Raw genomic sequence first — 27,171 nt, 5'->3', positions numbered from 1 at the left:
TCAGGTATTGATTTTCAAGCAGCAAGCAGCCGGACCTGAGTTCAGTAACAGGCTTATCTAGGGAGAGAGTACCATGAAAGTATAAGTCCTGAGAACTTTCTATACTTTCACATAAATAGGGCAAGCAAAGGAGGAGATCCAGTAAAGGACTAAGGAGGAGCAGCAATGAGGAAGGAAAAACTAGGAGAATGTGGTGGCCCAGAAACAAAGAGAAGAATCCTCCATAAAAAGGATAAGAGCCAATTGTGTTGAATGCTGCTGTGAGATTGAATAAGATAGGGACAAATTGTATCCACCATTTTTGGCAACATAGAACTTCTTGGTGTTACTGACAAAGGGTAGTTTATGACATGTCATGTAAGCAGGGGCCTGGAGTGGATTGGGGGGAAATTGTAAGGGGGAAATGGGGGTGGCTATTTAGACAATTATTTCACGAAGTTAATAGAGCTGAGAAATAGGTATATAGTTAATCCAGAGTCAGAGGAGAACGCTGTTTTTTCTCATGTTCTTTTTTTAAAAATATTTATTTATTTAGTTGGCTGTATTGGGTCTTAGTTGCAGCACGTGGGATCTTTGTTGCGACATGTGGGATCTTTCGTTGCGGCTCGTGGGCTCCTCTCTAGTTGTGGCACACAGGTGCCAGAGCGCGCAGGCTTAGCAGTTGTGACGCGTGGGCTTAGTTGCCCCATAGCATGTGGAATCTTAGTTCCCTGACCAGGGATCGAACCCGTGTCCCCTGCATTGGAAGGCAGATTCTTAACCACTGGACCACCAGAGAAGTTCCTCTCATGTTCTTAAGATGGGACAGGGCTTCCCTGGTGGCACAGTGGTTGAGAGTCCACCTGCCGATGCAGGGGACACAGGTTCATGCCCTGGTCCGGGAAGATCCCACATGCCGCAGAGCGGCTGGGCCCGTGAGCCATGGCCACTGAGCCTGCGTGTCCGGAGCCTGTGCTCCTCAACAGGAGAGGCCACAACAGTGAAGGCCCGCGTACAGAAAAAAAAAAAAAAAAAAAGATGGGACAAATTGAAATATTTTGCTCATGGGATGGATCTAGTAGAGAGAAAGAACCTAATCATAGAGTAGAGAAGGGATGTAATTACAGGGACAGATTTCTTGAATATAAAAAATGATGTGCGATGCAGAGCAAAAGTGAAGGATTTGGATTTGGGTAAGAGGAGAAGGGGAGGCAGAAAGAGTGGACAGGTGTTAATGGGTTGGTTAAATTGGTGGTAGGGGGATGAGGGAGCATCCCTAGTTAATTTTAATGAATTAATGAATCAAGAACATTAGCTAAAAGGAGGATGGGAAAAGGGGATATTGGAAATTTCAAGAAAAGGTAGAAAATATTGCAGTCATCATGGAGAATGGGAAGTTGAACCTGTAGTACAAAAGTGGAAATGGAATGCTCCAGAGTTACATTAAACAAGGTGGAGTTAGTTTTTGCTTGAAAGAGATTGATTAAATCTTAAATTGTTTTTTAATAGCCTATAAAGGTAAAATGTATTATTACATATTTACATATATTCATAGTAGAAAATGAATTTAATGATTACTTTTAATCTTACTATTCAAGAGATAAGCCCTTGTGATATATATCTTTTCATATATTATACAAGCAAATACAACTATAAGAAAAAATATAAAGGTCTTATTTTCATAACTACTACTCTTTTACAAGTTTTTACTTTGCCAAGCACTTTATTTTATTTTTGTTTTATGTTACATTATTTTAATACTATGTTGGTTCCTATTACACGAGAGTGATTTAATATTTCTATATATTTCAAAATAACCACCATGGGAAGTCTAGTTATGATCTGCCACATTACAAAGATATTACATAATTATGTACTCTATTTCCCCCACACTGTACATTTCATACCATGACTCAATTATTTTGCAATAGGAAGTGTGTGCCTTTTAATCTCCCTCATGCATGTCTTTTCTTCCCCCTACTCCCTTCACCTGTGGCAACAACCTGTTTGTTCTCTGTGTCTATAACTCATGCTATTTTGTTATGTTCATTTGTCTTGATTTTTAGATTCCACATATGAGGGAAATCATACAGTATCTATATTTCTCTGTCAGACTTATTTCCATTAGCAAAATACCCTCTAGTTCCATCCACGTTGCCACAAATGGCAAGATTTCATCCTTTTTATGGCTGAATAATATTCCACTGTATATGTGTATCAAAACTTCTTTATCCATTCATCTATTGATGGGCACTTATGTTGTTTGCCTATTGGCTATTATAAATAATGTTGCAATAAACATAGGGGTCCATATATCTTTTCTAAGTGGTGTTTTCATTTTCCTTTTATTTAGTTATTTAGTTAGTTGCACCAGGTTGTAGTTGCAGAAGGCGGGCTCCTTAGTTGCAGCTCGTGGGCTCCTTAGTTGTGGCATGCGAACTCTTAGTTGCAGCATGCATGTGGGATCTAGTTCCCTGACCAGGGATCGAACCTGGACCCCCTGCATTGGGAGCACGGAGTCTCATCCACTGCACCACCAGGGAAGTCTCTGGTGTTTTCATTTTCTTCAGATAAATACCTAGGAGTGGAATTTCTGGATCATATGATAGTTGTACTCTTAATTTTTTGAGGAATCTTCATACTGTTTTTCACAGTGGTTACTTCAGTTTCCATTCCCACCAACAGTGCACAAGGGTTCCCTTTTCTCCACATCTTTGCCAACACTTGTTATTTGTTGTCTTTTTAAATTCTTTTTTAAATTGAGGTATAGTTGATGTACAATATTATATAACTTTCAGGTGATTCACAATTTTTAAAGGTTCTGCTCCATTTATAGTTGTTATAAAATACTAGCTCTATTCACTCTGTTGTACAATATATCCTTGTAACTTATTTATTTTATACATAGTAGTTTGTTCCTCTTAATCCCAAGCTCTATCTTGCCCCTCACCCCTTCCCTCTCTCCACTGGTAACCACTAGTTTGTTCTCTATATCTGTGAGTATGTTTCTTTTTTGTTATATTCAGTAGTTTGCTTTATTTTTAAGATTCCACCTAAAGTGAAATCATACAGTATTTATCTCTCTTTGTCTGACTTATTTCACTTAGCATTATACCCTCCAGGTCGAACCATGTTGTTAAAAATGGCAAAATTTCATTCTTTTTATGGCTGAGTGGTATTTCATTGCATATATATACCACATCTTCTTTACCCATTCATCTGTTGATGGACACTTAGGTTGCTCCCATATCTTGGCAACTGTAAATAATACTGCTATGAACACTGGGGTACATGCATCTTTTCAAATTAATATTTTTGGTTTTTTCGGATATATACCCAGGAGTGGAATCGACGGGTCATATGGTAGTTTTATTTTTAGTTTTTTGAGAAATCTCCACACTGTTTTCACAGAGGCTGTACCAATCTACATTCCTACCAACAGTGTAGGAGGGTTCCCTTTTCTCCACATCCCCACCTACATTTGTTATTTGTGTTCTTTTTGATGATAGCCATTCTGACAGATGTGAGGTGATAGCTCATTGTGGCTTTGATTTGCATGTCCCTGATGATTAGCAATGATGAGCATCTTTTCATATGCCTTTTGGCCATCTGCATTTCCTCTTTGGAAAAGTGTCTATTCAGTTCTTCTTCCCATTTGTTAATTGGGTTGTTTGTTTTTTTGATGTTGAGTTTTATGTGCTGTTTATATATTTTGGATATTATCCACTTATCTGTCATATCACTTGCAAATACTTTCTCCCATTTGGTAGGTTGTCTTTTCATTTTGTTGATGGTTTCCTTTGCTGTGCAAAAATTTTTAAGTTTAATTAGGTCCCATATGTTTATTTTTGCATTTATTTCCTTTGCTTTAGGAGACAGATCCAAAAACATATTGCTATGATTTATGTCAGAGTGTTCTACCTATTTTTTCTTCTATAAGTTTTATGATTTCTGGCCTTACATTTAAGTCTTTAATCCATTTTGAGTTTATTTTTGTTTATGGCATTAGAGAATATTCTAATTTCATTCCTTTACATGTAGCTGTCTAGCTTTCCCAATTTTATTAAAGATTCTGTCTTTTCTCCATTGTTTATTCTTTCCTCCTTTGTCATAGATTAATTGACCATAAGTGTGTAGGTTTGTTTCTGTGCTTTCTATCTGTTCCATTGATCTATGTGTCTGATTTTGTGCCAGTACCATACTGTTTTTGATAACTGAAGCTTTGTAGTATGGTCTGAAGTCAGGGAGCATGATGTCTCCAGCTCTGTTCTTCCTCAAGATTGTCTTGGCTAGTCAGAGTCTTTTGTGTTTCCATACAAATTTTAAAATTATGTGTTCTAGTTCTGTGAAAAATGTCCTCGGTATTTTGACAGGGATTGCATTGAATCTGTGGATTGCCTTGGGTGGTATGGTCATTTTAACAATATTCTTCCAATCCATGAACACAGTATATCCTTCTATCTGTTTATGTCATCTTCAATTTCTTTCATCAGTGTCTTATAGTTTTCCAAGTACAGGTCTTTTACCTCCCTGTGTAGGTTTGTTCCTGAGTATTTTATTCTTTAATGCAATGGTAAATGGGATTGTTTCCTTAATTTATCTTTCTGATAGTTCATTGTTAGTGTATACAAATTCAACAGATTTCTGAATATTAATTTTGTATCCAGAAACTTTGCCAAATTCATAGATGAGCTTTAGTAGTTTTCTGGTTGCATCTTTAGGATTTCTATGTATAGTATCAGGTCATCAGCAAACAGTGACAGTTTTACTTCTTCCTTTACAATTTGGATTTCTTTGTCTTGGCTGATTGATGTGGCTATAATTTCCAATACTATGTTGAATAAAAGTGGTGAGAGTGGGCATTCTGATCTTAAAGGAAATGCTTTCAGCTTTTCACTGTTGAGTATGATATTAACTGTGGGCTTGTCATATATGACCTTTATTATGTTGAGGTATGTTCCCTTTATGCTCACTTTCTGGAGAGTTTTTATCATAAATGGATTTTGAATTTTGTCAAAAGCTTTTTCTGCATCTATTGAGATGATCATATAGTTTTTATTCTTCAAATTATTAATATGGTATACCACATTGATTTGTGGATATTGAAAAATCCTTGCATCCCTGGGATAAATCCCATTTGATCATGGTGCATGATCCTTTTAGTGTATTGTTAGATTTGGTTTGCTAATATTTTGTTGAGGATTTTTGCAAGTATGTTCACCAGTGATATTGGCCTGTAATCTCCTTTATTGTGATATCTGTGACTGGTTTTGGTATCAGGGTGATGCTGGCCTCATAGAATAAGTTTAGAAGCATTTGTTCCTCTGCAGTTTTTTGGAATAATTTGAGAAGGATAGGTGTTAACTCTCCTCTAAATGTTTGGTTGAATTCACCTGTGAAGCCATCTGATCCTGGACTTTTATTTTTGGGGAGTTTTAAAATTACTGATTAAATTTTATTACTGGCAATAGGTATGTTCATATTTTCTTTCTTCTTGGTTCAGTCTTGGAAGATTGTACATTTCTAGGCATTTGTTCATTTATTCTAGGTTGTCCATTTTATTGACATTTAGTTGTCCACAGTAGTCTTTTATGATCCTTTGTGTCTCTGTGGTATTGGTTACATCTTCTCCTCTTTCATATCTGTTTTTAATGATTTGGGCCCTCTCTTTTTTTTTCTTGATAAGTCTGGCTAAAGGTTTATCAATTTTGTTTATCTTTTCAAAGAACCAGCTCTTGGTTTCACTGATCTTTTCCATAGTTTTTTTAGTCTATTTCATTTATTTTTATTCCAATCTTTATGATTTCTTTCCTTCTACTAAATTTGAATTTTATTCTTTCTCTAGTTGCTTTAGGAGTAAGGTTAGATTGATTATTTGAGATTTTTCTTGTTTCCTGATGTAGGCTCGTATCACTATAAACTTACTCTTTTAACTGCTTTTGCTGTGTCCAATAGATTTTGGATCTCTGGTTTTTCATTTTCATTTGTCTCCAGGTATTTTTTTAATTTCCTCCTTGATTTCTTCAGTGATCCATTGGTTGTTTAGCAGCATATTGTTTAGCCTCCACATGTTTGCTTTTTCAGTTTTTTTTTTTTTTCTTGTAGTTGATTTCTAGTCTCATAGCATTGTGGTAAGAAAAGATGCTTGATATGATTTCAATTTTTCAAAATTTACTGAATCTTGTTTTATGTCCTAGCATGTGATCTATCCTGGATAATGTTCCATTTGAACTTGAAAAATCTGTATAATCTGCTGCTTTTGGATGGAATGTTCTATATATATCTCTTAAGTTCATTTGGTCTAATATGTTTTCTTATTGATTTTCTGTCTGGATGATCTATGCATTGAAGTAAGTGGGGTGTTAAAATCTCCTACAGTTATATTACTGTCAGTATTTCTCTTTATGTCTGTTAATATTTCCTTTATCTGTTTAGTTGTTCCTGTGTTGGTACGTATATATTTACAGTTGTTATATCTTCTTTGATTGATCTCTTGATCACTATGTAATATCCTTCTTTGTCTCTTGTAACAATCTTTATTTTAAAGTCTATTTTGCCTGATAGAAGTATTGCTACCCTGCTTTATTTGATTTTCATTTGCATGGAATACTTTTTCCACCCCCTCACTTTTGGTCTGTGTGTGTCTTTAGATCTGAAGTGATTCTCTTGTAGGCAGCAAATATACAGGTCTTATTTTTGTATCCATTCAGCTACTCTATGTCTTTCGACTGGAGCATTTAGTCCACTTACATTTAAAGTAATTGTTGATATGTATGTTCTTATTGCCATTTTGTAATTGTTTTGGTGTTGTTTTTGGTTCCTTTCTTCTTTTGCTGTTGTCCTTTGTTATTTGATGAATATCTTTAGTATTATGTTTGGATTCATTTCCCTTTTGTGTGTGTTTATACATTATAGATTTTTGGTTTGTGGTTAACATGAGGTTTATATATAACAGCTTATATATGTATCCATGATTATTTAAAGTTGCTGATCTCTTAAGTTTGAACACTTTTTTTAAAATATAAATTTATTTATTTGTTTTTGGCTGCATTGGGTCTCCATACAAATTAAAAAATTTTTTTTCTTTTTTTAAATTAATTAATTTCTTGGCTGCATTGGGTCTTTGTTGCTGCACGTGGGCTTTCTCTAGTCACAGCGAGCAGGGGCTACTCTTTGTGGTGGTGCGCAGGCTTCTCATTGCAGTGGCTTCTCTTGTTGTGGAACACAGCCTCTAGGCACGCAGGCTTCAGTAGTTGAGGCACGCAGGCTTCAGTAGTTGCAGCACGCAGGCTCAGTAGTTGTGGCGCATGGGCTTAGTTGCTCCACGGCATGTGGGATCTTCCCGGACCAGAGCTCGAGCCCATGTCCCCTGCATTGGCAGGTGGATTCTTAACCACTGCACCACCAGGGAAGCCCTGAACACATTTTAACAACTGTAACAACCTTGCATTTTTATGCCCTCCTCCATGTTTACTGTTTTAGCATAATATTTTACATATTTTGTGTATCCCTTAACTATTCATTGTGGATATAATTTTACTACTTTTGTCTTTTAGTCTTCCTCCTAGCTTTATATGTGGTTGATTTACTACCTTTACTGTTTACTTGCCTTTTTGAGGTTTTTCCTTTTGTAATCTTCATACATGACCTTTTCTTTGTGCTTGGTGAAGTCCCTTTAACATTTCTTATAAAGTTGGTTTTGTGCAGCTGAGCAATTTTGCTTTTGCTTGTCTGTAAAACTTTTGCTGTCTGCTTCAGATCTGAATGATAGCCTTCCCTGGTTGAGTATTCTTAGTTGTAGATTTTTCCCTTTCATCACTTTAAATATATCACGCCACTCCCTTCTGGCCTGCAGAGTTTCTGCTGAAAAGTCAACTGATAGCCTTATGGGAGCTCCTTTGTACATCACTTGTTGCTTTTCACTCACTGCTTTTAATATTCTTTATCTTTAAATTTTACCACATTTTTTTTTTTTTTTTTTTTTTTTTTTTTTTTGCGGTACGCGGGCCTCTCACTGTTGTGGCCTCTCCCATTGTGGAGCACAGGCTCCAGACATGCAGGCTCAGCGGCCACGGCTCACGGCCCAGCTGCTCCGCGGCATGTGGGATCCTCCCAGACCGGGGCACGAACCCGTGTCCCCTGCATCGGCAGGCGGACTCTCAACCACTGCGCCACCAGCGAAGCCCTAAATTTTACCACTTTAATTGCACTGTGTCTAGGTGTGTTCTTCTTTGCGTTGATCCTGTTTGGGACTCTCTGTGCTTCCTGGACCTGGATGTCTGTTTGCTTTCCCAGGTTAGGGAAGTTTTCAGCTATTATGTCTTCAGATATGTTCTCTGTCCCTTTCTCTCTCTCTTCACTTTTTGGTACCCCTATAATGTGAATATTAGTGCATGTGATATCCTGGATGTCTCTTAAACTGTCCTCATTTCTTTTTATTCTGTTTTTTCTATTCAGCTTCAGTGATTTCCACTACCGTTTTCCAGTTCACTGACCTGTTTCTCTGTATCATCTAATCTATTGATTCCTTCTAGTGTACTTTTCATTTTCCATTATTGTATTCTTTGTCTCTACTTGGTTCCTCTTTATATCTTCTAACTCTTTGTCAAAAACTTCTGACTTTTCACTCTCTTCATCCATTCTTCTCCCAAGTTCTTTGAGCATCTTTATAATCATTCCCTTGAATTCTTTATTGGGTGGATTGCTTACCTCCACTTCACTTAGTTTTCTTCTGGGGTTTTATCTTGTTCCTTTGTTCAGAACATACTCATTTGCTGCCTTAATTTGCCGTTTTTATTTCTATGTATTTGGTAGGTTATATTTCCTGACTTTGGAGATATGGCCTTTTATGGGAGGCATCCTGTGTGTCCCATCAGTGCTGTCCCCTCTGGTCACCAGAGCTGTATGCTCTAGTGGTTCTCCCTTGTGGGCTGCATGTGCCCTTCTATTGTGGTGGGCTGACTACTGTGGGTGTTCTGGTAGGTGTGGCTGGCCCCTGGTCCTGCTGGTTGCCAGGCCTTGTGTTGTGTAGGGGCTGCCAGCCACTGGTGGGTGGGCCCACATCATGTGGTGGCTGGCTGCAGAGCCCCAGGGGGCCCTGGGGCTAGTTGTAGCCTATTGATGAGCAGAGCTGGGTTCTGGGTGGGTGGTTGCTCAGCCAGGGGTCCCAGATATAGTGTCAGCCTACTGGTGGGCAGGACCAGTTTTCTGACACTGCTGGATATGGGCTCTAAGTTGTCCCAAAGCTGGTATTGGCCTACTGCTGAGTGCAGCTGGATCCTGGGGAGGCTGACTGAGGGGTCCAAGGTGTCTTGTAGCTGGCGTTGGCCAGCTGGTCGGCATGGCTAGGGTTCAGGGGTGTCCAGAGCAGGTGTCTTCCTGCTGGTGGGTGGGGCCTGGGGCCAGGGTGTCCTGGGAATAGAGCCTGTCAACTGGTGGGTAGAGTCATTTCCTGGGGTTTCTGGCTACATGGCCCAAAGTGTCCCAGAGCTGGTATTGGCCTGCTGGTAGGTGGGGCAGGAGCCCCAGGGGTTCCAGAGATGATGCCATCCTGCTGGTTTGTGGGCTGAATCCTGATACAGAAGGCTGTGGGACTGCATTGGTCTTGGGGCTGGTGTCCGCCTGCTGGTGGGTTGGTCCATGACCTAGGGGATCCAGGGCTAATGCTGGCTCAGTGCTGGGCCAAATTGTGTCCTGCAGTCTCTGGCTGCCAGGCTAGGGATCCTGGAGATGATGCTCGTTCTCTGGTGGGCTGTGCAGGGTTTAATTCTGGATCATTGGTGGACCAAGCCAAGTCCCAGGTTCTCTGGCTACAGGGCCTGGGTGTCCTAGAGCTGTTATTGATCATCTGGTGGGCAGGGTGGGAGCCCAGGGGTCCCAGGGCTAATACTGGTCCACTGAGAGTACAGCTGTGTCCTGGGGCCCCTGGTTACAGGGACCTGAAGGTCTCAGAGTTGGTGTTTGGCCTGCTGGTGGGTGGGGCGGGGTCCCAATGGCTAGCTTTGGAGCCCCAGGACTCCCAGGCCTACTGCTGGTGTATATTGGGTGGGGTTGTGTCCTGGGTCCTCTGCTGGACAGGGCTGGGTCCTGGGGCTGGTGAGGCCTCAGGAGGTCTTGAGGTAGCAGGCTTGCTGGTGGGCAGGGCTGAGTTGTCCCCACACTGGTGCTGACGGGCTGGTGGGTGAGGGCAGGTCCCGTCACTAATAAACTAGAGGGAGGATTCCAGAATGGCACTTGCCAGCACCAGTGTCCTCACCAAAGAACGACTTCCCCAGAATGGCTGCCACCAGTGTCTGTGTCCCAAGGGTGTGTTCCAATTGCCTCCTGCCTCTCTGGGAAGCTTCTAAAGACCAGCAGGTGAATCTGACCTAGGCTCCTTTCAAATTACTGCTTCTGCCCTGGGTCCCAGAGTATGTGAGATTTTGTGTGAGCCCTTTAACAGTGGAGTCTCTATTTCCCACAGCCATCTGGCTCTCCCGAATGTAAGCCCTACTGGCCTTCAAAGTCAAGCATTTTGGGGGTTCATCTTCCCAGTGCAGGAAGCTTGGCTGGTGAGGTTGATGTGGGGCTCAGACCCTTCACTCCTTGGAGAGAAGCTCTGCAATTGTAATTATGCTCCTGTTTGTGGATCACCCACCCAAGGGTGTGGGTCATGACCATACCACATCTCTGTCCCTCCTACCCCCCTCTTTGTGGTTTCTTCCTTATATCTTTAGTTGCAGAAGATCTTTTCTGGTAGTCTTCAGGTCTTTATCATCAACAGTTGCTCCGTAAATGTAATTTTGATGGGCCTATGGGAGGAGATGAGCCTAGGGTCTTCCTACACTGCATTTGGCCACTTGCCAAACATTTTAGCTATTGCTCTGAGAAAGATGGAAACTATTAGAGTGATAATTTTGACATATGGCAAATGTTTTCCCTATTTATTTGTATTTTAATATGTTTTTCTTGCTTTTCCAGTTTTTTAAAGTTTTTTTTTTTGTTTTGTTTTTGGCTGCTCCACTCGGCTTGCAGGATCCTAGTTCCCCAACCAGGGATCAAACCTGTGCCTTGGCAGTGAAAGCACGGAGTCCCAACCACTAGACTGCCAGAGAATTCCCTGCTTTTCCCATTTTTATGTAGACATATCTGATATAGAAAAGTATAGCCATGTTAAAAAGGCCCTTTTCCAAGGCTGTATATTCATTTATTTTATTTTAGTATTTAAAATGTAAAAATGAAACTATAAATTATTAATTTACCAGGTTTCATTTTGATAGGATATTATGAAGGAATCTAACTTTATTTTTTAGAATAGTTTTAATCATTCTTGCATCTCATATCCTACAACAGATTGAGTACAACTTTGTAATAGTAGAGCTCCCAAATGATTTCTTCAAAATTTTCTTTTAGAGGTTTTAAAAATTATCTATAATCCCATCACTAGAGAAAATCAGTTCTATTTACTTACTTGAATTTATACCATGTGTGTATGCATTTTGCCATCTATATTTTCTCACTTTTTTTAGTTTTCAAAGTACTGTTTGTAAACCATGATTCTAATGGCTGCTTCATAATTTGCACAATTATTGGACTTAAGAATATGCTTTCAGGTTTTGTTTTTTTAATGTGTGATGATAAATAACACCATAGTTAACACCATTGGCATTTAATTTTTTTTTTTACATCTTTAATGGAGTATAATTGCTTTACAGTGGTGTGTTAGTTTCTGCTTCATAACAAAGTGAATCAGTTATACATATACATATGTTCCCATATCTCTTCCCTCTTGCGTCTCCCTCCCTCCCACCCTCCCTATCCCACCCCTCCAGGCAGTGACAAAGCACCGAGCTGATCTCCCTGTGCTATGCGGCTGCTTCCCACTAGCTATCTACCTTAAGTTTGGTAGTCTATACATGTCCACGCCTCTCTCTCGCTTTGTCAAAGCTTACCCTTCCCCCTCCCCATATCCTCAAGTCCATTCTCTAGTAGGTCTGTGTCTTTATTCCTGTCTTACCCCTAGGTTCTTCATGACATTTTTTTTTCTTCAATTCTATATATATGTGTTAGCATACAGTATTTGTCTTTCTCTTTCTGACTTACTTCACTCTGTATGACAGACTCTGGGTCTATCCACCTCATTACAAATAGCTCAATTTCGTTTCTTTTTATGGCTGAGTAATATTCCATTGTATATTGTGCCACATCTTCTTTGTCCATTCATCCGATAATGGGCACTTAGATTGTTTCCATCTCCGGGCCACTGTAAATAGAGCTGCAATGAACATTTTGGTACATGACTATTTTTGAATTATGGTTGTCTCAGGATATATGCCCAGTAGTGGGATTGCTGGGTCGTATGGTAGTTCTATTTGTAGTTTTTTAAGGAACCTCCATACTGTTCTCCACAGTGGCTGTATCAATTTACATTCCCACCAACAGTGCAACAGGGTTCCCTTTTCTCCACACCCTCTCCAGCATTTACTGTTCTAGATTTTTTGATGATGGCCATTCTGACCGGTGTGAGATGATATATCATTGTAGTTTTGATTTGCATTTCTCTAATGATTAATGAAATTGAGCATTCTTTCATGTGTTTGTTGGCCATCTGTATATCTTCTTTGGAGAAATGTCTATTTAGGTCTTCTGCCCATTTTTGGATTGGGTTGTTTGTTTTTTTCTTATTGGGTTGCATGAGCTGCTTATAAATTTTGGAGATTAATCCTTTGTCAGTTGCTTCATTTGCAAATATTTTCTCCCATTCTGAGGGTTGTCTTTTGGTCTTGTTTATGGTTTCCTTGGCTGGGCAAAAGGTTTGAAGTTTCATTAGGTCCCATTTGTTTGTTTTTGATTGTATTTCCATTTCGTTAGCAGGTGGGTCAAAAAAGATCTTGCTGTGATTTATGTCATAGAGTGTCCTGCCTATGTTTTCCTCTAAGAGTTTGATAGTTTCTGGCCTTACATTTAGGTCTTTAATCCACTTTGAGCTTATTTTTGTGTATGGTGTTAGGGAGTGACCTAATATAATTTTACATGTACCTGTCCAGTTTTCCCAGCACCGCTTATTGAAGAGGCTGTCCTTTCTCCACTGTACATTCCTGCCTCCTTTATCAAAGATAAAGTGCCCATATGTGTGTGGGTTTATCTCTGGACTTTCTATCCTGTTCCATTGATCTATCTTTCTGTTTTTGTGCCTGTACCATACTGTCTTGATTACTGTACCTTTGTAGTATAGTCTGAAGTCAGGGAGCCTGATTCCTCCAGCTCCATTTTTCGTGCTCAAGATTGCTTTGGCTATTCGGGGTCTTTTGTGTTTACATACAAATTGTGGAATTTTTTGTTCTCGTTCTGTGAAAAATACCCATGGTAGTTTGATGGGGATTGCATTGAATCTGTAGATTGCTTTGGGTAGTAGCCATTTTCACAATGTTGATTCTTCCAATCCAAGAACATGGTATATCTCTCCATCTATTTCTGTCATCATTAATTCCTTTCATCAGTGTCTTATAATTTTCTGCATACAGGTCTTATGTCTCCTTAGGTAGGTTTATTCCTAGATATTTTATTCTTTTTGTTGCAATGGTATATGGAAGTGCTTTCTTGATTTCACTTTCACATTTTTCATTATTAGTGTATAGGAATGCCAGAGATTTCTGTGCATTAATTTTGTATCCTGCTACTTTACCAAATTCATTGATTAGCTCTAGTAGTTTTCTGGTAGCATCTTTGGGATTCTCTATGTATAGTATCATGTCATCTGAAAACAGTGACAGCTTTACTTCTTCTTTTCTGATTTGGATTCCTTTTATTTCCTTTCTTCTCTGATTGCTGTGGCTAAAACTTCCAAAACTGTGTTGAATAAGAGTGGTGACGGTGGGCAACTTTTTCTTGTTCCCGATCTTAGTGGGAAGGCTTTCAGTTTTTCACCACTGAGGACAATGTTGCCTGTGGGTTGGTCATATATGGCCTTTATTATGTTGAGGAAAATTTCCTTTATACCTACTTTCTGCAGGGTTTTTATCATAAATGGGTGTTGAATTTTTTCGAAAGCTTTCTCTGCATCTATTGAGATGATCATATGGTTTTTCTCCTTCAATTTGTTAATATGGTTTATCACATTGATTGTTTTGTGTATATTGAAGAATCTTTGCATTCCTGGAATAAACCCCACTTGATCATGGTGTATGATCCTTTTAATGTGCTGTTGGATTCTGTTTGCTAGTATTTTGTTGAGGATTTTTGCATCCATGTTCATCAGTGATATTGGCTTGTAGTTCTCTTTCTTTGTGACATCCTTGTCTGGTTTTGGTATCAAGGTGATGGTGGCCTCGTAGAATGAGTTTGGGAGTGTTCCTCCCTCTGCTATATTTTGGAAGAGTTTGAGAAGGATAGGTGTTAGCTCTTCTGTAAATGTTTGATAGACTTCTCCTGTAAAGCCATCTGGTCCTGGGCTTTTGTTTGTTGGAAGATTTTTAATCACAGTTTCAATTTCAGCGCTTGTGATTAGTCTGTTCATATTTTCTATTTCTTCCTGATTCAGTCCTGGCAGGTTGTGCATTTCTAAGAATTTGTCCATTTCTTCCAGGTTGTCCATTTTATTGGCATATAGATGCTTGTAGTAATCTCTCATGATCTTTTGTATTTCTGCAGTGTCAGTTGTTTCTTTTCCTTTTTCATTTCTAATTCTATTGATTTGAGTCTTCTCCCTATTTTGCTTGATGAGTTTGGCTAATGGTCTATCAATTTTGTTTATCTTCTCACAGAACCAGCTTTTAGTTTTATTGATCTTTGCTATCGTTTCCTTCATTTCTTTTTCATTTATTTCTGATATGATATTTATGATTTCTTTCCTTCTGCTAACTTTCGTTTTTTTTTTTTTTTTGTTCTTCTTTCTCTAATTGCTTTAGGTGCAAGGTTAGGTTGTTTATTCAAGATGTTTCCTTATTTCCTCTTTGATTTCTTCAGTGATCACTTTGTTATTAAGTAGTGTATTGTTTAGCCTCCATGTGTTTGTATTTTTTACAGATCTTTTTCTGTAATTGATATCTAGTCTCATGGCACTGTGGTCGGAAAAGGTACTTGAAACAATTTCAGTTTTCTTAAATTTACCAAGGCTTGACTTGTGACCCAAGATATGGTCCATCCTGGAAAATTTCCATGAGCACTTGAGAAAAATGTGTATTCTGTTGTTTTTGGATGGAATGTCCTATAAATATCAATTAAGCCCATCTTCTTTAACGTATAATTTAAAGCTTGTGTTTCCTTATTTATTTTCATTTGGATGATCTGTCCATTGGTGAAAGTGGCGTGTTAAAGTCCCCTACTATGAATGTGTTACTGTCGATTTCCCCTTTAACGGCTGTTAGTATTTGCCTTATGTATTGAGGTGCTCGTATGTTGGGTGCATAAATATTTACAATTGTTATATCTTCTTCTTGGATCGATCCCTTGATCATTATGTAGTGTCCTTCTTTATCTCTTCTAATAGTCTTTATTTTAAAGTCTATTTTGTCTGATATGAGAATTGCTACTTCAGCTTTCTTTTGGTTTCCATTTGCATGAAATATCTTTTTCCATCCCCTTACTTTCAGTCTGTATGTGTCTCTAGGTCTGAAGTGGGTCTCTTGTAGACAGCAAATATATGGGTCTTGTTTTTGTATCCATTGAGCCAATCTGTGTCTTTTGGTGGGAGCATTTAGTCCATTTACATTTAAGGTAATTATCGATATGTATGTTCCTATTCCCATTTTCTTAATTGTTTGGGGTTTGTTATTGTAGGTCTTTTCCTTCTCTTGTGTTTCTTGCCTAGAGAAGTTCCTTTAGCATTTGTTGTAAAGCTGGTTTGGTGGTGCTGAACTCTCTCAGCTTTTGCTGGTCTGTAAAGGTTTTAATTTCTCCATTAGATCTGAATGAGATCCTTGCTGGGTAATCTTGGTTGCAGGTTTTTCTCCTTCATCACTTTAAATATGTCCTGCCAGTCCCTTCTGGCTTGCAGAGTTTCTGCTGAAAGATCAGATGTTAACCTTATAGGAATTCCCTTGTGTGTTATTTGTTGTTTTTCCCTTGCTGCTTTTAATATGTTTTCTTTGTATTTAATTTTTGACAGTTTGATTAATATGTGTCTTGGCGTGTTTCTCCTTGGATTTATCCTGTATGGGACTCTCTGTGCTTCCTGGACTTGATTGAGTATTTCCTTTCCCATATTAGGGAAGTTTTCAACTATAATCTCTTCAAATATTTTCTCAGTCCCTTTCTTTTTCTCTTCTTCTTCTGGAACCCCTATAATTTGTATGTTGTTGTGTTTAATGTTGTCCCAGAGGTCTCTGAGACTGTCCTCAGTTCTTTTCATTCTTTTTTCTTTATTCTGCTCTGCAGTAGTTATTTCCAGTATTTTATCTTCCAGGTCACTTCTCCATTCTTCTGCCTCAGTTTTTCTGCTATTGATCCCATCTAGAGTATTTTTAATTTCATTTATTGTGTTGTTCATCATTGTTTGTTTCATCTTTAGTTCTTCTAGGTCCTTGTTGAATGTTTCTTGCATTTTGTCTGTTCTATTTCCAAGATTTTGGATCATCTTTACTATCATTATTCTGAATTCTTTTTCAGGTAGACTGCCTATTTCCTCTTCATTTGTTAGGTCTGGTGGGTTTTTATCTTGCTCCTTCATCTGTGGTGTGTTTTTCTGTCTTCTAATTTTGCTTATCTTACTGTGTTTGGGGTCTCCTTTTTGCAGGCTGCAGGTTCGTAGTTCCCATTGTTTTTGGTGTCTGTCCCCAGTGGCTAAAGTTGGCTCAGTGGGTTGTGTAGGTTTCCTGTTGGAGGCAACTAGTGCCTGTGTTCTGGTGGATGAGGCTGGATCTTGTCTTTCTGGTGGGCAGGTCCACGTCTGGTGGTGTGTTTTGGGGTGTCTGTGGCCTTACTATGATTTTAGGCAGCCTCTCTGCTAATGGGTGGGGTTGTGTTCCTGTCTTGCTAGTTGTTTGGCATAGGGTGTCCAGCACTGTAGCTTGCTGGTCGTTGAGTGAAGCTGGGTGCTGGTGTTGAGATGGAGATCTCTGGGAGATTTTCGCCATTTGATATTATGTGGAGCTGGGAGGTCTGTTGTGGACCAGTGTCCTGAAGTTGGCTCTTCCACCTCAGAGGCACAGCACTGACTCCTGGCTGCAGCACCAAGAGCCTTTCATCCACATGGCTCAGAATAAAAGGGAGAAATAGTAGAAAGAAAGAATTAGTAGAAGAAGGAAGGAAGGAAGGAAGGAAGGAAGAAAAAGAAAGAAAGAAAGAAAGAAAGAAAGAAAGAAAGAAAGAAAGAAAGGAGGGAGGGTGGGAGGGAGGGAGGGAGGAAGGAAGGAGGGAAGGAGGGAAGGACGGAAAAAAGAAAGAAGGAAAGAAGATAAAGTAAAATAAAGTACGATAAAATATAATAAAGTTATTAAAATAAAATAATAATTATTAAGAAAAAACATTTTTAAAGATAAAAGAAAAAAAAAAGGACGGATAGAACCCTAGGGCAAATGGTGGAAGCAATGCTATACAGACAAAATCTCACACAGAAGCATACACATACACACTCACAAAGAGGAAAAGGGGAAAAAATCATAAATCTTGCTCTCAAAGTCCACCTCCTCAATTTGGGATGATTCGTTGTCTATTCATGTATTCCACAGATGCAGGGTACATCAAGTTGATTGTGGAGCTTTAATCCGCTGCTTCTGAGGCTGCTGGGAGAGATTTCCCTTTCTCCTCTTTGTTCTCACAGCTCCCGGGGGCTCAGCTCTGGATTGGGCCCCGCCTCTGCGTGTAGGCTGCAGGAGGGCGTCTGTTCTTCGCTCAGACAGGACGGGGTTAAAGGAGCAGCTGATTCGGGGGCTCTGGCTCACTCAGGCCCGGGGAGGGAGGGGCACAGAGTGCGGGGCGAGCCTGCAGCGGCAGAGTGCGGGGCGAGCCTGCACCAGCCTGAGGTGCGCCGTGCGTTCTCCCGGGGAAGTTGTCCCTGGGTCCCGGGACCCTGGCAGTGGCGGGCTGCACAGGTTCCCCGGAAGGGGGGTGTGGATAGTGACCTGTGCTCGCACGCAGTCTTCTTGGTGGCGGCAGCAGCAGCCTTAGCATCTCATTCCCGTCTCTGGGGTCTGCGCTTTTAGCTCCGGCTCGCTCCCGTCTCTGGAGCTCCTTTAAGCAGCGCTCTTAATCACTCGCGCACCAGGAAACAAAGAGGGAAGAAAAAGTCTCTTGCCTCTTCGACAGGTCCAGACTTTTCCCCGGACTCCTTCCCGGCTAGCCGTGGCGCACTAAGCCCCTGCAGGCTGTGTTCAAGCCGCCAACCCCAGTCCTCTCCCTGTGCTCCGACCGAAGCCCAAGCCTCAACTCCCAGCCCCGCCCGCCCCGGCGGGTGAGCAGACAAGCCTCTCGGGCTGGTGAGTGTTGGTCGGTCCTTATCCTCTGTGCGGGAATCTCCCCGCTTTGCCCTCCGCACCCCTGTTGCTGTGCACTCCTCAGCGGCGCCAAAGCTTTCCCCCTCCGCCACCTGCAGTCTCCGCCCACGAAGGGGCATCCTAGTGTGTGGAAACCTTTCCTCCTTCACAGCTCTCTCCCACTGGTGCAGGTCCTGTCCCTATCCTTTTGTCTCTGTTTATTCTTTTTTTCTTTTGCCCTACCCAGGTACGTGGGGGTTTTCTTGCCTTTTGGGAGGTCTGAGGTCTTCTGCCAGCGTTCAGTAGGTGTTCTGTAGGAGTTGTTTCACGTGTAGATGTATTTCTGGTGTATCTGTGGGGAGGAAGGTGATCTCTGCGTCTTACTCTTCCGCCATCTTCCCGGAAGCCTTGGCATTTAATATTTAATTGAATTTATTTTTAGTATATTTCCTAGAAAAGCAATACATGTCCACTGTAGAAAGCTTTAAAAATAACCGACAAAAACTATTATCCAGAGAACCACTATTTAACGTATACCAAATCTTTATTCATTCAACAGCCATTTTTCAATACCTATTATGTAACAGGTACTGCTTTAGATGTGAAACCTGTTCTTCAGAGTTAACATCCTTCTGTAAATTTAGTGATATGTCATGTCAGCCTCCTATGTGCAGAAATGTGTGTGCTTTTAAAAAGGGACCATGCTTCTTAAAAGTAGCATTGTAATCTGATTTTTCTCCTGTAACATTAAGAGCTTCTTTTGATGCCATTGACCCATATTTTACAGTATTATCTTTAATGGTTGCAGAAGAATTATTTGTGTGAATGTACCATAGTTAATTTAATGAATCTCCTATAGGCAGACACTTTAATTCTTTCTTTTCCAATTCCTGTTTGTACTTAAAATCTGTAACTTGTATATTTTGCTTCTCTTTGATAGTATAACTAATACGACCTCCACGTGACATGAAGGCACAGGCAGCTCTGTCTTTCATCTTCATTCTTATACCATCTCTATGTGGATCTCAAGGTAAGCATCTTTATAATACACCCAAGTGTCAGTTGTTTGTATCATTAGATAGGAACATGAGCCACAAGGCAAGGGAGCTGTTTCCTCTGTAGCCATAGCTTATCAACTTTTCTAACTTTTCTTCTATCTACTCTAAGGTTCTTTCTAATCTGTTATCTGCTACCAAATATAAAATCACTAGAAAGGCAAGTTTGATTGATTGGTTGATTTGGTTTTTTTTTTTTTAAGTGTAAGCTTGGTACTTACTTGACACTTGACAAAAGGCGTTATCAGCTTTGCTAGGCCCTGTGGCAGGCATTTTAAATTATCCAATGAAATATTAGAGGTGTTTAGTAGAGCAATTAGGGAGGTCGACAAAAACACTCCTTTTCTTTCCCACCTTTCCATGTCTTTCTTCTCAGCTTGATGCCACATTCCTCTAGCACTTGGTACAGAGATAGACTAAATCTCTCTAAGGCAAAGTGGGACATAGAGTGGAAAGAGCCTCAGAGGAGGGGGCAGAGGAAAAAGACTTTGTGACAAGGCCATATGAACACCCGATTATCCCATCTAGGGTAGCTTTGAGCAAGGTCAAAGGAGTTTAGTCCATTGTCCGTAAGATAAGGTCCTTTCCAGTGCAAATATCACAGAATTCATAGATAGGGCATATGATCTACTAAAATGTTTTGTGAATTGGTTAAAAAATCTGGATACTGCCTTCAGTGATTATGAAATGGGTAAGTAGATTTTCTTTGCAAAAACCTGATTGTGATGAGTCCATTTGCTTTTTAAAATCACCTTCTGAAGTTGACAGTAAATATATATATATATATATATATATATATACACACACACACACACATATACAAACATATATATTAGGAGGATTGGACCTCTACATTTATATCCAGAATAATATTCCTTAACTATATTTTGATGGACTCATAGTATATCCTGAGAGTTGTCTTAAAGCCAAAATAAATGAATCACTTCATTTCCCCTTTTGGACTCCTCCTCTTATGTGCACCCTTTCTTGAAACTAATGTCTACATATTCCCAACAGACCCCTTAATGCAGCATTGTCTTCTACATGCTCCAAATATTTCCTAACCCAGCCAAGTTAAGTTTATTCTATTCTTTTAGGGCCTGCTAGCTCCAGCTAGCTGGATAAACTAATTTGTTATTGTTATAGTAGGTGTTAAAAATGAATGTGTTCAGGAAATAAAAATCAACAGGAATCTTTAATTTATATAACATACATAATTTCCAGCAACTGTAGCAGGCCAGGATCAGAGGAGAGATGAGACTATTGATCAAGCATGGAACAAAGTTCCTATGCTTTATGCTGTTGTCAATTCTCATGGTTACATTGAATACAACAGATACTCGATTGAAATTTCAGACACTCAAACATAGAGCTTCATGGCTTGTTTCTAGTAATTAGACTAGCAAGTGTTCTTGATAGATGATGTGGTCTGTTAATGATCAGGCTGCTGACCTAGGATAGTTCTTCTAGGTAGTCCTGGTATAACGCTTGATAAGCACCCATCACTAATTCTCTTCATAACTGCTCTTGTTTTTAGATACGTTCTTTTTAGCTTCCATAAGTCATATTCCTATGAGTGAGCAAACAGTCATTGGAAGACTTGATGAAGATGTAATTCTCCCTTGCTCATTTGAGAGTGGGCCCGATGTTGTAGTTCACTGGAAGAATCAAGATAACTATGTTTACTCATACTACAAAAACAGTGACCAGTTGGAAAAGCAAGATCCCAGATATGTAAATAGGACATCCCTCTTCCTTGATGAAATTCACAATGGAAATGCCTCTCTATCTTTCAAAAGATTAAAGCTTCAGGATGAAGGAACTTACATATGCTACGTGGGAACATCACTTGGAAAAATCATAAACAAAGTGGTACTAAAAGTGGGAGGTAAGTGTACATATACCATTTTACAAAACATGACAATGATACCATTCCATGTTTTCTGTAATGCCTTCTTCTTAATTTAATATGCTATGGGCTTCCTTCCAAGATAATACATACAAACTACCTCATTATTTTTAATGCATAGTGTCTCATAGTTTAGACATGCTATAATTGATGCACCCGTTCCTCCATTAGTAAGTATTTAGGTATTTCTAGTGTTTTACGTTACAAAAAATGTGATGAACATCCTTATATTTAATACTGGGAAATGGTCTGAAACAAAAGTATCAGAAGTAAAATTTTAATATGGCATATATACCAGCAGCATAAGAGTATACATTTTCCCCTTAAGTCTTATCAACACCTAATATTACCCATCTTAAGACATTCTGCCAATATGATAGCTTAAAAATATTGAATTGATTTAAATTACATTTTTCTGTTTTCTAAATGAAGTTAATTGTAATACTATATGCTTTCCTCCTGTTTGTATTAACTTCATTTATCTAATCATTTATTTATTGGGAGGGGCATTTTCTAATGGGTTGTTTTATCTAGCTCATGTTCTTTCTCCCTCTGTTCCATTTATCTGCTTCAGACCTTGACTCAGAAATCTAAGAATTATGGGTAAACAAAGAATCAAAAAGGCTCTGAGTCAGTACCTGAAGAGTACAAACTGCTGCGTGAGCTCTAGTTTATCAGCTTTGACACCCACATTTTGACTGCTCAGTGAGGCCATTAGATTTTTTTCTAGAATTCTTTCTAGAGAATTGAGCTTGCTAGTTGCTATGTATCCATACATGCTCTTTTTTCCTTGTAGATCACCAGACTATATCTTAAGGTTCTACAGAGTTTTTGCTGTTTTTCCTTTCAGAAACTGCCAAGTTTTGCTCGCAAAGCTTAGCTTTTCATTTCATGGGTATTAAAATAATGTGTTCTGCGCAGATGGGCTAAAAAGAAGCTAATGACAGTTCCTCACGTGCCCTTCTTTCTCCCACATAGCTTTTGTCACACCTGTGATGAAGTATGAAAAGAACACCACAAACAGCTTCTTAATATGCAATGTGTTAAGTGTTTATCCTTATCCAATTATCACATGGGAAGTGGATAATACACCAATCTCTGAAAACAATAAGGAAGAAATCGGATCTTTGGGTCCTTTTTATATTAACAGTAGAGTAAATATTACAGGATCAAATTCATCTTATCAATGTGCTATTGAAAACACATTGCTGAAGCAAACATGGACAGGGAGATGGACAATGAAAGGTAGGCTCCACAAGGCTTTCTGTGTACCTGTGCTGTCAGAGATTGGGAGGGAATGGGGTTTGATTTACAAGTTAAGAGAAGAACACAAAGGAAGGAAATGCATTTGCAGCAGTTAGAAGACCAGGACTGGAGTCCCAGATCTAATATTACTGGCTCTGTTACCTCACACAGTCATTTTTACTTCTGAGCGCTGGTTCCTGGTTGGTAAAATGGAAGTAATTCTTACCTTGCAAGGTGTTTATGAGTTGAAGGAAAACAATTGTGAAATGGAAAGCAGAAAATACATCCATGAACATTGCTGTATTTCTCTATGGTTCTTCTACATAGAATTTTCTACTTGCATTGGACTTTAGAAGATCAGAGGAGAAGGAAAGGATACTTGTTTCCGAGCAGGTCACAACCTCTGATTCTTGCCAGTTTTTCAACCAACAGAAATTAGTATTGCTTCTGTTTAGTCTCTTTCTGTTTAGTCTTCTTAAGTAGTATTAGCCCATTAATCTTTATCAGCACCTCTACTCCTTCCTCTCATTTATTTGAACAAACCCAAACTCTCACCAGTCTCTATATCTATAAGCTACTGTTTAAGAAGAGTTTAAGGAGAAGAAAAATTAATTTGGCACCATTTATCTAATTCTGAGGAAAATTATCAATATTCTTTTATACTTCACTAGAAGCAAAGCAAATTTTTTCTGTAAATCTCTATTATGTGGTGAAAGTGGAGGTTAGCTTTCCTTTTTGGCCTTCTCTTCCCCTGAGTTTCTATTTTTAATATTTAAATTTATTGAAGTATAGTTGACTTACAATAATATTAGTTTGGGGTATAAAACATAGTGATATTTTTATAGATTACACACCATACAAAGTTATTATAAAATATTGACTATATTCCTTGTGCTGGACATTACATCTTTGTGACTTATTTATTTTGTAACTGAAAATTTGTATCTCTGAATCATCTTTAACTATTTCGCTTCTCTTCCCATCCCTCTCCCTTCTGGTAACCACTAGTTTGTTCTCTGTATCTGTGAGTCTGTTTCTGTTTTATTATGTTTGTTTTTTAGATTCCACATATAAGTGAAAACATACAGCATTCGTCTTTATTTCTCTACTTATTTTACTAATTATAATACCCTCCAGGTCCATCCATGTTGTCACAATAGCAAGATTTTATTCTTTATTTATGGCTTGGTAATATTCTACTTAGTGTGTCTGTGTAACTCAAATCTTCTTTATCCATTCAGCTGTCAATGGGCACTTGGTTGCCTACATATCTTGGCTATTGTAAATAATTGTTCTATGAGCTATGAACATTGGGGTGCATATATCTTTTTGAATTAGTGTGTTTTTTTCCTTCAGATAAATATGCAGGAGTCAAATTCCTGGATCATATGGTAGTTCTATTTTTAATTTTTGAGGAACCTCCATCATGTTTTCCATAGTGACTGCACCAATTTAAATTCCCACCAACAGTGCACAAGGATTCCCTTTTCTCCACATCCTCACCGACACTTGTTATTTGTTGTCTTTTTGATAACAGTGATTCTGACAGGTGTGAGGTGATATCTCACTGCAGTTGCATTGATTTGCATTTCCCTGATGATTAGTGATGTTGAACATCTTTTCATGTGCCTGTTGGTCATCTGTATGTCTTATTTGGGAAAATGTCTACTCAGGCCTCTGCCCATTTTTAAAAATCAGATCTTTTTTTGTTTGTTTGTTTCATATTGAGTTGTATGAGTTCTTTATATGTTTTGGATATTAAACCCTTACCAGGTATTATATCATTTACAAATATCTTCTACCTTTCAGTAGGTCACCTTTCAGTTTCACTGATGGGTTCCTTCCCTGTGTAAAAGTTTTAAAATTTGATTAGGTCTCATTTGTTTATTTTTGCTTTTGTTGCCCTTGCCTGAGGAGACAGATCAAAAAAGTATTGTTAAGACTTATATCAAAGAGCATACTACCTATATATTCTTCCAGGAATTTTATGATTTCAGTTCCTACATTTAAGTCTTTAACTTGTTGTGAGTTTATTTTTGTATATGGTATGAGAAAATATTCTAGTTTTATTCTTTTACATATAGCTGTCTAGTTTTCACAACACCACTTATTAAGGAGACTGTCTTTTTTCCACTGTATATTTTTGCCTCCTTTGTCGTAGATTAATTGACCATAAGTGCATGGGTTTATTTCTGGGTGCTCTATTCGGTTCCAGTGATCTATGTGTCTGAGCTTTGTGCCAGTACCATACTATTTTGATTACTATAGCTTTGTAGTGTAGTTTGAAGTCAGGGAGCATGATAACTCTAGCTTTCTTCTTCCTGAAGATTTTTTTGGCTATTTGGCCAAAAAAAATCACTAATCATCAATAATTTGTGTTTCCACACAAACTTTAGAATTATTTGTTCTAGTTCTGTGAAAAATGTCATGGATATTTTGATAGAGGTTGCATTGGATCTGTAGATTGCTTTGGGTAGTATGGACGTTTTAACAATGTTAACTTTTTCCAATCCATGTACACAGAATAGCTTTCCATTTATTTGTATTGTTTTCAATTTCTTTTATCAGTGTCTTACAGTTTTCAAAGTACAGGTCTTTCATGTCCTTGGTTAGATTTATTCCTACATATTTCATTCTTTTTTATTTAATTATAAATAAGACTTTTCTTAATTTCTCTTTCTGATATTTTTTATTAATGTACAGAAACCCAACTGATTTTTTGTACATTGACTCTGTATCCTGCAAATTTATTGAATTTGTTTATTCTAATAGCTTTTTGGTGGAGATTTTGTGGGTTTTTTATGTATGGTATCATGTCATCTGCAAATAGCAACAATTTGGATTCTTTTCTTCTAATTTGGGTTGCCTTTTATTTATTTTTTTTCTTGTCTGATTGCTGTAGCTAGGATTTCCAATACTATGTTAAATAGAAGTGGCAAGAGTGGCATCCTTGTCTTGTTCCTGATCTTAGAGGAAAAGCTTTCAGCTTTTCACCCTTGAGTATGACGTTACCTGTGGGTTTGTTATATATGGCCTTTTTATGTGAATGTATGTTCTCTCCAAACCAACTTTGTTGAGAGTTTTTATCATAAGTGGTTGTTGGATTTTGTCAAATGCTTTTTCTGCATCTTTTGAGATGATCATGTGATTTTTATCCTTTGCTTTATTAATGTGGTATATCAGATTGATTGACTGATGGATATTAAACCATCCTTGCATTCCTGGGAAAAATTATACTTGATCATAACATATGATCCTTTTAATGTGTTGTTGAATTAATTTGGCTTACAATATTTTGTTGACGATTTTTGAATCTAATTTTTTGGGGGATATTGGCCAGTAATTTTCATTTCTTGTAGTGTCTTTGATTGGTTTGGTATCAGGGTAATGTGGCATTGTAGAATGTGTTTGGAAGTGTTCTCTCCTCTTCAATTTTTTGGAATAGTTTGAGAAGGATAGATATTAACTCTTCTTTAAATATTTGGTAGAATTCTCCTGTGAAGCCATTTCATCCTGGACTTTTGTTTGTTGGAATTTTTTTAGTACTGATTCAGTTTCATTACTAGAAATCAGTCTGTTCAGCTTTTCTATTTCCTCCTAAATTAGTCCTGGAAGAGTATAAGTTTCTAGGAGCTTATCCATTTCTTCCAGGTTGTCCTATTTGTTGATGTATAACTGTTTATAGTATTCTCTGATGATTGTATTTCTGTGATATTGGTTGTAACTTCTCCTCTTTCTAATTTTATTTATTTAGCACATCTTTTTTTCTTGATGAGTCTGGCTAAAGGTTTTTCCAATTTTGTTTATCTTTTCAAAGAAACAGCTCTTAGTTTCATTGATCTTTTCTATTGTTTTTTGGTCTCTACTTCGTTTATTTTCACTCTGACCTTTGGTATTTCATTTCTATACTAGCTTTGGTCTTTATTCATTTTTCTTTTTCTATATCCTTTAGAAAAGATACGTCATTTGAGATTTTTCTTGTTTCTTGAGGTGGGCCAGTATCGTGATATACTTCCCTCTTAGAATTGCTTGTGATGCATCCCATAGATTTTGGAACATTGTGTTTCTATTTTCATTTGTCTCAAGGTGTTTTTTGATTTCCTCTTTTATTTCTTCATCAACACTTTGTTTTTTAGTAGCATATTGTTTAGTCTCCACGTTTGTGCTATTTCCAGTTTTCCATAATTGATTTCTAGCTTTATACTATTGTAGTCAGAAAAGATGCTTGACGTGATTTCAGTCTTCTTAAATTTATTGAGACTTGTTTTATAACCTAGCATTGTGACCTATCCTGGAGAATGTTCCATGTGAAGTTGAAAAGAATGTATATTCTGATGTTTTTTTGTATGGAACGGTTTCTAGTTATCTATTAAGTCCATTTAGTCTAATGTGTCATTTAAGATCATTTGCTTATCTGGGAAACTATTTCTTCTTCAATTCTGAATGATAACCTTCCTTGGTAGAGTAACCTAGGTTGTAGGGTTTTTCCCCTTTCAGAATTTTAAATCTATCATATCACTCCCTTCTAGACTGCAAAGTTTCTGCTGAAAAATTAGCTGATGGTCTTATAAGAGTTCCCTTTTATGTGACTCTT

The 27,171-nt window shown here is 38.3% G+C and overlaps 1 protein-coding gene across 9 annotated transcripts in view; it reads left to right on the top strand.

Moving 5' to 3' along the window:
• The window catches only part of HHLA2 (HHLA2 member of B7 family), a 160,329-nt gene that overhangs the window by 122,828 nt on the left and 10,330 nt on the right, over positions 1-27,171 (top strand). For all 9 annotated transcript variants that reach the window (XM_079922888.1, XM_079922887.1, XM_079922882.1 and 6 more), the window contains 3 exons: positions 19,309-19,398; positions 20,961-21,311; positions 22,311-22,577. In XM_079922888.1, coding sequence (XP_079779014.1) covers positions 19,335-19,398; positions 20,961-21,311; positions 22,311-22,577 — 682 coding nt within the window. In that variant the 5' untranslated portion in view covers positions 19,309-19,334. The remainder of the gene's footprint in view (positions 1-19,308; positions 19,399-20,960; positions 21,312-22,310; positions 22,578-27,171) is intronic.

The sequence above is a fragment of the Stenella coeruleoalba genome (genome assembly GCF_951394435.1).
Source record: "Stenella coeruleoalba genome assembly, chromosome: 5".
Taxonomy (NCBI): domain Eukaryota; kingdom Metazoa; phylum Chordata; class Mammalia; order Artiodactyla; family Delphinidae; genus Stenella; species Stenella coeruleoalba.
Note: the sequence above shows the minus strand (reverse complement) of the source record. Positions and strands in the feature narration are given on the sequence as shown.